Source organism: Microtus oregoni, unplaced genomic scaffold (genome assembly GCF_018167655.1).
Source record: "Microtus oregoni isolate MIOR12 unplaced genomic scaffold, Mior012 000171F_ref0000002, whole genome shotgun sequence".
Lineage (NCBI taxonomy): Eukaryota > Metazoa > Chordata > Mammalia > Rodentia > Cricetidae > Microtus > Microtus oregoni.
The window spans coordinates 667,556-682,189 of NW_024544827.1; the positions used below are offsets into that span (position 1 = coordinate 667,556).

The 14,634-nt window shown below is 38.8% G+C and overlaps 1 protein-coding gene across 3 annotated transcripts in view; it reads left to right on the top strand.

Moving 5' to 3' along the window:
* Positions 1-480: 480 nt before the first annotated feature.
* Positions 481-14,634, top strand: part of LOC121445273 (cysteine-rich hydrophobic domain-containing protein 1) — a 48,264-nt gene continuing 34,110 nt past the window's right edge. Inside the window, exons 1-2 of one of the 3 annotated variants that reach the window (XM_041647313.1) lie at positions 481-910; positions 10,443-10,497. In XM_041647313.1, coding sequence (XP_041503247.1) covers positions 633-910; positions 10,443-10,497 — 333 coding nt within the window. In that variant the 5' untranslated portion in view covers positions 481-632. The remainder of the gene's footprint in view (positions 911-10,442; positions 10,498-14,634) is intronic. The other 2 variants (XM_041647312.1, XM_041647311.1) reach the window with 2 other exon arrangements.

Genomic DNA, 14,634 nt, shown 5'->3' on the forward strand with positions numbered 1-14,634 from the left:
AAAGAGTTGTAGGGAAGAGTAAATGAGATACGCACACAGAGCACTTAGCACAGTCTGTGACACTTAGCAAGTCCCCAAAGTACCATTCAGCAGGAGAAATTAATAGAAAGTTTCCTCTTTTGTAAAACGTTAATAAAAATGTTTGCCCTTAGGATTGAACAGTCTCTTCGTAAGGGACTGACATATGTGTACCTTGAGATATTTTGGGCAAAGTCCTAAACTCGCTTTTATAGAATTTGCTTTCCCTCGACTGCCTGCATAGAGGTAAATATATCCCGCATTAATTAACAGGCACTAAAACGAGAACGTACGTCCCCTGCGTACGAGAGACTGACGTCCGAAGCGCAGTACGAAGATCAGCACCCGCAGACCGGACCTCGAGAATTCCCTGGAGTTCACCTCTACCGGCCCCCTCCCCTTGGAGCCGCGCAAGCGTACACCGAATTTACTCCTTGGTCCCTCATGCCCCCGCCTCCAACCCCCGCTCTGTCTGCCCAATACGCAGGCGCGTCTCCTCAAGTGCTTTCCCTACCCCCTCCTCTTTCTCTTCAGTCAGTTCCCCCTCCTCTCCCAGCCGCTCCGCAGGTTCAAACTCTTCTCCCGGCGAGTGGCGGCAGTTGTGAGGTCACGTGATGAGCATCCTGCTGCCCAACATGGCGGAGTTCGACACCATCTCAGAACTGGAGGAGGAAGAAGAAGAAGCAGCAACGACGTCGTCGTCGCCGTCGTCGTCGTCGTCGTCGTCGGTATCTGGGCCCGATGAGGATGAGGAAGATGAGGAGGAGGAAGAAGAGGAGGAAGAAGAGGAGGAGGAGGAGGGGCCACCCCCGCCTCGGGTAGTGAGCGAGGAGCATCTGCGGAGATATGCCCCAGACCCTGTGTTGGTGCGCGGCGCCGGCCACATCACTGTGTAAGCTATTGGGGCCGGGGTCCTGCGGAGGCTGAGAATTGGCGGCAGACAATGAGAAGGGCATCGAAGGGCCTGCAGAGTGGGAAGGGCTGACTAAGACATACTGTTAGCAAAGGACACCTGGTTTAAATAGAGAAACCGCAGATTGAATAGGTGTAGTGCAAAAGAAATGGGGAGAGTGACATCGACCCTGAGAAAAGAGTGAGTGTAGGACGTGGAGTTACGGGGTGGAAAGCTAGAGGCACTGGAGTAGGGGTGATCCGCTTGTACGTGTTCTGGCAAGTCAATAGTCTCTAAGCTGCAGGATGTACTAGGCTTCTCTGCTGCCAAGATTGATGGCTAGTGGAAAACGGCGACTGCTGTGACATGTGACAAGATCTGGGCTTGGATTCTTCAAAACAAAACTGTGATGCATTTTGTGAATAATATAAATATTCATCCACCCACATATTTATCCATCCATTCTTCCTATCCAATGCTTATATGAATGAATATCGTCATCCTTTCTCTGTTGAACGCACTACTCTGACGTTCCTGTAATATCACATCATTAGAGGTTCAGGTTGATAAGAATCTATGCAAAGTAGAACGAGCAATGGATAGAGGGTGAGAGATCTTGGTTGCTAATCTCAGTTTCCCTTCTTACTAGCCCTATGACCTTGGTCAGTTGATTCTTACTTCCGGACTTTGGGTTCTCCAAATGTAGGGTTTGAAGTACATGGTTTCTAAGCCCTTTGGTTCTGAAATAAATTAAGATGCCTACAGGGGATTTTGTTCGCCCAAACATTAACTATATAGGGAAATTGGCCTTTGATGAATTGAGGATGATTTCTCTAAAACTCATCCAAGGTGGCTTCTTTTACATTGAAATTCTGTATCGTATTTGGGAAAATAAAGTGTGCAAGGACTTCATATCATCTTGGTTACACAGTAAAAGAAGAAAAACTGACCTCTGGGCTTTGAAGAGTGGGTCCCAGTTTTTATTAGCTTGGATTGTAAATACTTAGAATTTTGAGTATGGTGTTGTGTTCATGCTCTTAACTGTGGTGTCATTTACTGCATTTTCAAAATAGATTTGCCCCTTTTCATCACGTCTCCCTATCTTTCATTTTGATCATGGCTCACCTAGTCCCTTTGACTCAACTGAGTGCTTGCATGAAATCATTCAGTATGTATCAATTCCTCAATCGTGTTAGCTTTTAATTTTTAGCATGTTAACTCTTTTGACTATAATACACTTTTAAATTACTGAATGATGTATTACCAAATATTTTTTCAGTTGTGGTGGAAGGCTTTGGGGAGACTTTAGGCCTTATTTTTGATTAGGTAATTTTCAGACAGTTTTTCTCAGTCCAGGGTTTTTGCAGAAAGCCTGCAATGCTCAGGTGCCAACTTACTGCAGTTTTACTTCCATTCCTTTTGTCACTAGGGTGACCATTATCCCAGCTAATTATGATGCTGGCACCCAGGGTTCTTTTTATGCAGATTCTTTTACATGACCAAGCAGAGCAATGGTTTTTATACTGCGATCCATAATTTTATGTTCTACTTTCCCCCATTATTTTCTAAAATTCAAACAGTGCATGCATAGCAAGGAAGCATAATTTAAGTTCTCTAAAACTTCCTCGTGGCTCCATTCTACGCGCCACACAACCAATTTCCTTTCTTCATTTAAAACAGAGCACTGAGATTTGCTGTGTCTAGCCTCTTGTACATGTAATTCCCTGCCGACACCACACACACACAGTTTAAAAATTCTGGAATCACATGTAAAGAGATAATGCCAGTAGTATCTTGGTATTAATTGGAAAAAAGTCTGAAAAGCATAAGCCAGTACTTAAATCCTAGAGATGAATATAGTTTGGAAAATTGTTTGGTTTTGTTGTATACATTTTCTTATTTAGGAAGAACATTTGATGCTAAATATCTAACATTTAAGAAAAGGACTGTTGCTGGGCGGTGGTGGCGCACGCCTTTAATCCCAGCACTTGGGAGGCAGAGGCAGGCGGATCTCTGTGAGTTTGAGACCAGCCTGGTCTACAGAGCTAGTTCCAGGACAGGCTCCAAAACCACAGAGAAACCCTGTCTCGAAAAAAAACCAAAAAAAAAAAAAAAAAGACTGTTTAGAAGGTCTGCTAGAAGCCAGACATGGTGCTTTATGCCTGTGATTCCATCACTTGGGAGACTAAGACAAGAAGAGTGCCATGAGATCAAGGCCAATCTGGGGTCATATAATGAACTCCAGACCAACCTGGGCTACAGAGTGAGACCCTGTCTTTAATAAAAAATTTTTGGTTGGGATCTGAGACATGAACTATAATAGCAAAACCTTCCATATGTTGAGTAAGTCTGTAAGAATAATTTTAATCTAATACATCTAAAATGTCGAATTTTGTTTCCATTTTTCTGATGTAGGCATGTGTCGATTGCTCTAAACTATGTTTTATTGGGGGTGAGGGTGTGATGAACTCAAACTAGGGCACTGTGCATCGAGGCAAGTGCTGTGTCACTGAGCTACACTCTTTTTTTTTTTTTTTGGTTTTTCGAGACAGGGTTTCTCTGTGGTGAGCTACACTCTTGGCCCTATATCTATGTGAGTGAACTCTTTCTTTCCTTTGTTCTTTCTTTTTTTATTCCTTTTTTTTTTTGCTGGTTTTTTTTTTTTTTTTTAAACAGTGTTTCTCTGTGTAACAGCTCTGACTGTCCTGGAACTTGTTTTGTTGACAAAACTGGCCTTGAACTCAGAGATCCCTCTCCTCTGCCTTTGCCTTCTGGGAGTACTGAGATGAAAGGCATGTGCCGCCACCACCCAGTTGAATGAACTATTTCTTATTCTTTTGTACCCTGACTTTGTGCTTTATTCGATCTTCATCTGTGGAAGATTTTGTTTCTATTGAAAGTTGAAAACGTGGGAGTTGTCACTATCAACTGGACTTTTTTAAAAAAGGGGGAGTGTTTTGTAGCTTTTCACCATGAATAAGAGATACATATTTAAGACGATAGTTATATTTAACCTGATTCTAACTCAGTATATCTTAAACTCAACATTTTCCCTCCCCAAATGGCTTATATTTCTATTTGCCACATTTCTGGCAGTGACCCCAACATTCTACTTTCCCAGGGTAATATTTTAAATCTTTGAGCCATTTTGACTCTTCTCCTTGAATTGCCCTATGTCTGATTTTCCCAGAATTGTCATCATACATTTGGAAATTCGCTTAGATTTTTCATTTTCTCTATTCTTCTTTGGCAGCACTCTTGTTTGAGTGGCCATCATCTCCTTCTTGAGTTATAGCCATAATCTGCTGCCTCTCCTCATTTCATTGTGCATGCCCATGCCAAACTAATTTTCTTAAAATTCCATTCAATTGTGCCACTGTCCTGTTGTAAACCTGCATTGGATCTTTATTAGACCTTAGTGTTCTCAACATTAGAATTCAAGGAGTCCCTCTCATGTCTTCTTTTCTGCCATCCATACCCTTTTCTTCTAATCTCCACCCAAGCAAAGTCTTGTAGCATAAGGCAGCTCCTGGCTCCAGTAGTGCCTCACTTTGACCCCTCTAGAATCTAGAGTCCAGATTGCCCTGTAATATATTCAAACCCCAAACCTTCTGATATTCACATCCTCTTCAGCTGCTATCTAATCTCTCTTCCTTCTCCACATTCCTTAAGAGTACGTACGTGCACTATATTTACTTCCTCTTATCTGGATTCTGCCACCTTAACTGTGAAGATTCTGACCTCAGTTGAGATCACCATGGTCAGAGACTGGGAGTATAGTTTTGCAATAGAGTGCTTGCCTGGCATGTATTTTTTTTAACAGTCTTCTTCCTGTCTTGTTTCTTAAATACCTGTGATTTTATGCTTAGCCCTCTACTCTTACTGTCTACATATCTTAAATGGTCTCTTCTTGCTTCTTGTGGTCTCAGTTATCCAGTGTTTCTGTACCAGACTCTGCTTGGACACTTCCCTGGGCTACTTAACCCTCAAACATGCCTCTTATTGCTCTCTATTTTCCATCTCAGTTGAGTGTACCTCCTTTTACTCATCACAGCATGCTATTTCATATCGTCAATGTCTGTTCCACCTAGTGCTTCCATCTTTTTTTTTAAATATTTATTTATTATTTAAAATAATATTATTTAAAATAAATATTTAAAATAAATATTTTAAATATTTATTTATTATGTATACAATGTTCTGTCTGTGTATATGCCTGCAGGCCAGAAGAGGGCACCAGACCTCATTACAGATGGTTGTGAGCCACCATGTGGTTGCTGGGAATTGAACTCAGGACCTTTGGAAGAGCAGGCAATGCTCTTAACCTCTGAGCCATCTCTCCAGCCCTAGTGCTTCCATCTTAAATGCCAGCATATACCTCCCTTTACCCTAGCTTTCCAAATGTCACCATTTCCTATGTTTTTTTCGCTCTTGCTAAATTGGAAGCACACCAGCAAGAACAATCTCTCTTTCCCTATGAATCTTCAGTGCCTACCATAATACTTGTTTAAGAAAGTTCAATGAATATTGGCTTGCTTTAGTGATAGTTTATGCCCCTTGTTGTGCAGACTATATTATAGGCCCTCAATGTGAGTTTGTTCAATCATGCTATAAAGGAGACTATTCTGAGCTGTATATATAGCTGTAATAATATAATAATCCTAGTGATGAGGTACCATCACTCTCCAACTGACAGTATCACTGTTCCTCTATAAAGCTTTCTTTTTTTTTTTTTTTTTTTTTTTTTTTTTTTTTAAATATTTGTTTATTTATTGTGTATATATACAATGTTCTGTCTGGGTGTATCCCTGCAGGCCAGGAGAGGGCACCAGACCTCATTACAGATGGTTGTGAGCCACCATGTGGTTGCTGGGAATTGAACTCAGGACCTTTGGAAGAGCAGGCAATGCTCTTAACAGCTGAGCCATCTCTCCAGCCCCCTATAAAGCTTTCTTAAGCTAGCTCATGTGTGTAAAAGTACTCCAATTTACTTGTATCATCTTAATATTTTTGACCTTTTAGTTATTTTAACAAAATATGAATTTTAATATTAAATTAATTATAATATCATAAGAAACAGAGTGAGCCAGTTGTGATGGTGCACACCTTTAATCCTAACACTGAGAGGCAAAGACAAGTTTGAGTATGAGTTAGAGTCCAGCCTGGTAATGAGACCCTGTCTCAAAAAACAAAAAGTATTACTAAATTAACTCCCACAGGTTTAAGACTTTAGAAACAAAATGATGGATGTCACTTGCAAATGTGAACTATTTCAAAAATGCTGTAAATTTGAGTTATATTTTTTCTTCTTTTTTAGGATAAATATTGGGCCACAGTGTATTGAAGTACAGAAAACAAATACATCTGATGAGACTCCCCCCCATGTCTATAAACACAAGCACACTTCTGTTTCTTAAAATGTATGGGTGTTTGTACTTGCAAGAGTACCTGTATAGAAGGTAGTTGAGATGACTTCTGAATTACCAGTTTTCAAGGAATCTCACTAAAATTATTATATAGAAAATCAAAACTAACTAGTATGAGCAAGGCCCTGGGTTCAATCCCCAGCATTGAAAACAATCAGATGACTATTTACAAAGCTTTAAGCCATCACGTAGTTTGGTTTATTTCCAGAAGAAAGATCTAAGTAGAATTGAAAACAAACAAACAAACAAAACTTCTGTTTCTATTATATGGCATGGTTTTTCTTTTTCTTAGTGCAGTAGAATTCACTACACATGCTTCAGAATCAGTACACTATTATTAAGTACATACTTTTCTAGCAAAATAGTAGTTCTTGTTAGCAGAATTTGACTGCACTGATTATTTTACCTGAGCACATGAGCTTTCATTTTGGCAAGGCTTTTAAATGATTGAAAATAGTAATTTTTACAAGCATGGAAAGCGAGGGATATAGGGAGGCAGGAAGAAACAAGGAAAATGATCCATCCTTCTTTGTCTCCATTTCCTATAGTCCAAAGAATTGTTCCAAGAAATTAAAATGTAGGGGCATTGAAACACTTAAAGAAAATTCAATCATTGATAACCACCAGCTTGGTCAACTTCGAACACATAATAGACTCTATATTTAATAAAGTCAATAAAATGGCTTCTGAGTAGTTCCCAAGTGCCTCTTTGTCTAATGCTGAAGAGTACCACATCTTGGCTAATGCCTATCACTGATGAGTAATGAATAGATGCATTTGTGTAACCTCTATAGAACCATAGCTTCTTTTTGTTTGGTTGGTTTTTGTTTTTTGTTTGTTTTTCAAGCTTGGAGTGCATCACCACTACCTGGCTGAGCCACAGTTCTTAACTTCATAGTTTGCTTATGAAACAGAGGTAAGGTGTTTATACAACAGCAGCCATTTCAGTATATTTGTGGCTACCAAGTTAAACCCTCAGAATTAAGGTTATTTGAAGTAAGCACTCTTTTTATGTCCTCAGTGTTAAAGAAAGAAAATATGTAAGAAAGAAATCCCTGGTTGGTGAGAATAGGATAGCTATTCCTTGTTAGCCAAAACTATGAGAGTAGTGAGTCTGGTTTGCTTTTTGTGATGGATTCTCACTATATGGTTCAAGACTGGCCTTGAGCTCACTATCCTCCTGCCTCATCCTGGGATTGCAAGGCAGATGATGCCAGTTTCTTTATATTTTATAGTATAGATAAATAGTTGACCCTGAATACTCACAGGTTTTGCATAAATCCAACCATTTGCAATTCAAAAATACCTGAAAAAAATACCATCTATATTGAACATGTATGGAAATTCCCTTATCGTTATTCTGAATAACAATATAGTATAGCAACCATTCACATAGCAGTTGTATTAGCTATTACTGGGATGATTTAAAGAATACAAAAGCCAGGCGGTAGTGGCGCACACCTTTAATCCCAGCACTCAGGAGACAGAGGCAAGAGGAGCTCTGTGAGTTCGAGGCCAGCCTGGTCTAAAGAGCAAGTTGCAGACAAGCTCCAAAGCTACAGAGAAACCCTGTCTCAAAAAACCAAAAAAATTACAAGAGGATGTGCACGGGTTACGTGCAAATACTATTCCTTTTTAGTATAAGGAACTTGGGGCTGCAGAGATGGCTCTGCAGTTTAGAGCACTTGCTCTTACAAAGGACTGAGATTCAGCTCCCAGTACTCATGTGAACACTCATAACCATCAGTAACTCCAGTGTCAGGAGATCTGACACCCTTTGCTGACCTCCAGGGATACTGGACAAGCGCATGGTACACATACATATATGCAGGCAAAATATATACATAATAGAATTAAATAAATATAAAAATTGTTAATAGTTATTTTGATGTCCAAGGTCATCTCCAAAGACACTCAGAGATGTCTATATGTTGCTCATAAAGGAGATTTTTAAGAAGTAAAAAATATATTTCCTTTACGATTTTAATATACTTTTTATATTTTAGAAGTTTCATTTTTGCTCATTAAAAAAGAAAATGAGTAACTATTATTTTTAGTTCTCACTACTTCTTAACTAGATAGAAACTTGACTTTAGGCAAATCATTTAATTAATTGATTTTTAAAAATGTTTTTAAGTGCTAGGATTAAAGGCATGTGCCATCATGAATATCAGCTTCTCCATCCAGAAAAATGGGAATGACAATACTTTTAGAGGCCTTTAAGACTTGGAAGTAGCAGCACCTGGGAGGCAGAGGCAGGCAGATCTCTGTGAGTTTGAGGCCAGCCTGGTCTACAGAGCTAGTTCCAGAACAGACAGGGCTACAGAGAGGGACCCTGTCTCGAAGTAATGTAGTTACTTAGCACAGTTACTTAGCCTGACAAATACATAGTTACTAATATGTGTTGCCTGTTACTGCTTCCTTTCATGGCGTTCTCAACACTATTTTTCTTTTTGCTTTTCCATCACCCACTGCCATAAAATTGTTAGTATTATAATACGGGATTGTCTGGCATTCAAAAAGTAACCTAAGTTATCCCTACTCAGTTCAACAAATGGATGAATAAAGGCCTGTAAAATTCCTTTTGACTTTATTGCATATTTTAATGAACATATTGGAAGAGAAAACTTTAGAGGCGAGCATCTCTTTCTCAAGATGATTGAACAAATAAAAGGCATTTAAAAAGATCTTTTAATTGTCTGAAGAGTAACTGGTCGCAAGTTATCAAAGTATAGTTCCAAAGTCTACATTAATGATAAAAGAATACTTTTATATGTTTTTTTGACACAGGGTTTCTCTGTGTGTAACCCTGGCTGTCCTGGAACTCACTCTGTAGACCAGGCGGGCCTCGAACCCACAGATATCTGCCTGCCTCTGCCTCCCGAGGGCTGGGATTAAAGGTGTGTGCTACCACCACCCAGCAGAAAAGAATACTTTTTTAAAAAAAATTGTATACATGGACAAAAAAGTAGGAAGAATAGCATAATTCATCCTCATATATTGTCGTCATCCAGTTCTAACAATTATCTACTAAAGTAGATTTTTAACAGAGAAACATTTTAGTCAAAAGCTATAACATGGGGGGGGGCGCTGGAGAAGTGGCTCAGCTGAGAGCACTGGCTGCTCTCCCAGAGCACCTGGGTATGATTCCCAGCACCCACATGGCAACTCCAAGCCCCTGTAACTCTAGTCAGTTCCAGGGGATCCCGTACTCTTTTTCTGGCCTCCAAGAATACCACACATACAGGCCAGGCAGTGGTAGCGCACACCTTTAATCCTAGCACTCGGGAGGCAGAGGCAGGCGGATCTCTGTGAGTTCGAGGCCAGCCTGGTCTACAAGAGCTAGCTCCTGGACAGGCTCCAAAGCCACAGAGAAACCGTCTTGGGAAATAAAAAAAAAAAAAACCCACACATGTAATTAAAAATTTAAAATTATGACTCCTAGCTATTTTTAGTCTCATGGGTATAGTTAGAATTCCACTTATATTTTTTTATTACTTAAAACATTTTTTAATTGAGTTAAAACTTATTTATTGTATGGGCATTGATATGAAGGTGATGAGATCCTCTGAAATTGGAGTTACAGACTGTTGTGAGTGCTGGGAGCCAGGGTCCTCTGGAAGATCAGCTATTGCTTTTAACCACTGAGCTATCTCTCCAGCCCACTTAAAACGATTCTTAATTTAAATATATTCTGATCATATTCTTCCCCTCACTCAAGGGGAGATTTCCAGATTTTTTCAGCCTCCCTACCCACCCAAGTTCTTTCTGAAAAACAAACAAGAACCCAATAAAACAACAATTTTTAATTGCTTTCCTGAGATTTCTTTAACTACTAATTTGGACAAATAGTCAAAAAATTATTTTTCTAAGTATGTAAAGTTTTATTTGAAACATACTTTTTAATTTAATGTTGTTTTCGGGACTTACAAATTTTTTAAATCCATTACTTAGTTTTAACTAGCATATACATCATAAAGTTGTGCATATTCAGGACATGTTTTTAAATCTGAAGACCAAAGGAAACTGCATGGGTTTATAACCTATTGGGAGAAAGGGTTAAATATGCTGAAGAGAATAGATTATGTTTTGTCTTTGTTTTTAAGGTTTGGATTAAGCAACAAATTTGATACGGAATTTCCCTCAGTTCTGACAGGGAAGGTAAGTGAGTTTGCTTTGAATTTTCCGATTCTAATGCACTGTGTTATGGTTTATTCAGTGTTATGACAAATGCTTTGACTCACTGGTAATGAAGCCAAATAACAGGAGGCCTCCCTACTTGGAAGCTGTGCTCGCAGTGACTAAATGGTGTTACCATGACAACCAGCCTCTGGCCAGCTATTTTGTCTGTTGTTTCTTAATGTCAGCCATTGTTTATTTACCTGTTCAGCTTTTCCAGTGTCGCCTTTTTTGCGCAGCACAGGTAGCTGTAATTATTTTCATTTAGATCTATAATTTCTAATATGTCTCATTACCAAATTATTTTTGTAACTGAGTCACTATTATTTTTAAAGTGTTGTGTGGCACGGCATCATTTATTACAAATAAAAAGCATCACATTTTTGGTTAGATTTTTTTTTCCTTTTAGATTGAGTTTCTAAAATTAGACTCACAGCAATAAATAACTACCTTTCTATTTGCGGGTTTCTCTATATTCAGTTGCATTCTTGCTTAAAATTCAGACTTCCCAGGATTGAAACCTATCATTATGGATTAATGTACAGCATGATGATTATTAATAATATTGTACTATATACTGAAAGTTTGCCAAATGAACAGATTTCAGGTTCTCTAAAAGAAACGATAAATAAGTATGTAAGGAGATATATTAACTTGCTTGACTGTAGTAATTATTTCACTATATATAGGTATATTAAAATGTCATGTTGAGCTGCTTGGTAGCACAGATATGTAAACACAGCACTAACATTCAAGAGGGTCATGAATTCCAGGCCAGTTAGAGCTTGTGTCAAAAAAGCTACCACCACTAACAACAACAACAACAAACCCATCAGCATATTGTACACTTGAAATGTTGCCTTTTTTGCTTTGTTTTGCTTTGGTTTTTTGGTTTTTTGTTGTTGTTGTTTTTCTTGGTTTTTCGAGACAGGGTTTCTCTGTGTATCTTTGGAGACTGGCCTGGAACTCGCTCTGGAGACCAGGCTGGGCTCTAACTCACAGAGGAAGTACCTCTGCCTCTGCCTCCTGAGTGCATGCACCACAGCCTGGCTGAAATATTGCCTTTTAAAAATGTACTGTATTTGGGAAAGTTCTCTTACAGGAATGGTAACTTTCAGTTTGGGGTGATGGCTCAGTGGGCAAAAAGTCCTTGCTCTGCAAGCATGAGAACCCGAGTTCAGATCCTCAGTACCCACATAAAAGCAGGTACAATGGGGGACATTTTCCAGCCATTTAGTTTAGAAGAAATGATGAGTTCCAGGTTCAGTGGGAGATCCTGTCTCAAAATAAGGTGGAGAGTGAGAGAGCTTTAGAGACAACTCAAGTCCATCTCTGGCATCTACACTTGCACAGGCAAGTGCATGCACACACGCTCACACACACACACACAGAGAGAGAGAGAGAGAGAGAGAGAGAGAGAGAGAGAGAGAGAGAGAGAGAGAGAGAGAGAGAGAGAGAAAGGCATAGAGAGATGGAGGGATTGAGAGAGGGAGAGGGCAGGGAGGGGAAGAAAAATCTCTTTGGTATAAATGTTCGGCTTTGGTCTCTAGTATGTTCTACCTGCCACTCCTAACCATTTAGAATACTTCACCAAGTGCAGCAGCAGCAGCTTAAACTTAGGTATGTTTTATAAACACTAGTAAGAAACATTTTCTCCAAATGTGTATAATTAAACATGGAAATATCTCCTGAATAATAACATTGATATAAACATGATGTGTTTAATATTAAAATTAAGCATGTAAATCAAAACATCTCCAATAGAAAATATCTTTACATTTTCCTTAAGGCTACTGCATGTGTTGCCTGGGAAATTACATATAGCTTTAATACTAGCTTAATATGCTGGACAGTGTTGCATGCCTGTAATTCAAGCACTCGGGAGGCAGAAACAGGCAGACCTCTGTGAGTTCGAGCCCAGCCTGGTCTACATAACAAATTCCTAACCAGCCAGGGATACATAATAAAACCCTGTCTCAAAAAAATTACTAGCTAAATTTTTTCTACATGTTTAAAATTAGAGACCTAGAAAATTCTAGAAAACTGTCAGTAAATATAGTTCCCAGGCATAAGCATTATCCATTTTTTAAATTAGCCAGTTTTATGTGCTGAAGTAATCTTTAGAATATCTTTTCACACCTCTTCATTCCTTTCCAAACTTTTTGGAACTAAAAATTCCATTGACCCATAAGATACTAAGATTTTTTAAATCGGAGTTGTAAGAATGGTAAGCTGCTTTTGGGATCCATTCATACAGCCTAGATAATCTGGAGGGAACTGTTCTTGAAAACATCCATTCTTTTTTTTTTCCAATCTGTCTTTTTCTTTTTTAGAAACAGGATTTTGTTATGTATCTCAAGCTGCCTGGAATTTATTGTATAACCCAAGCTGATCTGAAGCTTGTAGCAATCCTCCTGCCTCAGCCCTCTGATGTTATGATTACAAGCATGAGTCACCATGCCTGGCTAAAATAGCTATTCTTTTCAGGTGACTATTTTTATAGTACACACCATATTGATATGTGTCTTTATGTTCAATTATATGTTATTTGTATTGTTCACACTTTTGCATGTGTACATGGCTATACATTGGGTAATGCAGAAATGTTAGTGCAATGTTTTCTTAATGTGTGTTTGACAATGAGAAAAGCACTAAAAGTAATTCTGAAAGTCTGATGTTAGTTTCTTTGTTTGTTTGTTTGCTGTGGATCAAGCCCTGGGCCTTGCTCACACTAAGCATGCGTGCTACCTACCACTGAGCTTCATCTCAAGTTCCTGGCGGTCTGATTTTTAAGGTTACATGTTTATGACATAAATACAAGTTTTATTTTCTTAATGAGATTTTTTTTCTCCAGTAGGAACTATTTTACTTGTATGGATTAGTGTGGATTATTAAACCATTTCTCTAATAAGTAGGGGAAGGACGAATAAAAATATGAAAAACTAAATTAAAAGGTCTTAATTCCCTACTTACTACTCCTTGTGTAGATTGTCTTAAAATGGGTAAGTGTAATACCTGGCAGAAAAGAGTTGCCCTTTAGAAAAATCAGCTTTTGGCATGAGAGAGATATTCCAAGTAGCTGGCTTGAGGTCAACAAAATTGCAGTGAGTTAGGAAAATCTAAAAGGCCATTTTGTAAATTCCACAACTCAGTATTAACGTTTTGCTTCTTTTGTGTTAATTCTTGTGAGTGCAGAAAAGATTGTTTTTCCCATTTCACTAAAGGTAAGTTATCCTGTCGTGATAGGACAAATCATGTAGGTATGTATGTGTATACACACAGATTCTGGTGAGAGCCTCCAGTTCTCAGCTTGAGAGGAGTGAAGGGTGTTATGGGGAGAACGCTGTGCAGTATTGGGAATGGTGAGCCATAAAAATTGCCCTTTTCTATTGTGGTCCTGTATGACAAGCGATTGCTATGCTTGTGGGCCTCACAATGAGGGAGGCGAATCAGTCCTGCTGGGCTTTGCTTGGTTGGATTGCTTCTGAGTCTCCTGCATCCTGTTATAAAATATTATGACCCTTTTCTCCACCTTCATGTTGTTGTTTTCTTTTTTCTCTCCAAGAGAGTCAAAAGGAATGACATATTTCTTTACAGCCTACTGTCCAGTTAGAAAGTCAGAGGCTCCCAGCCGACATTCAATACTAGAAATAGTTGTATACATGAGTCAAATGGTCCTAACTCGGAATCTGCAGTTAACTAAACATTTCTCTGCTTATTCAAAGCGAAGAGTTAGTCAATTCTCATTCCCTATCTCTGCTTTAGGATTTGTACTGTTACTCAAAACGGGTTCAACCCCCCAAAGCCAATCCTGGCATCTTTTTAAAGTCAAAATGCAGATTGTAGTTTGAGATTCTAGCATGTTTTTCTTTTCAATAGATTCGTTTTATGACCCAAAATTTGATTTCTCATCTTTAGCAAGTTGAACATTTGAGTTTTAATGTGTCTATAATAAGAGAGTATCCTTTTGGAGAGGGTTTGGGAGAAGGAAAATTGCCTAATTTAAGGAGTGTTGCTTACATTTTCAGAAACAAGTAATACTAGACAGCTTCCTAACAAACTGTGCACACTGTGGCGTATAACTGATTTCATTTCCATGCTTCAAATTGAAAGCCAGCT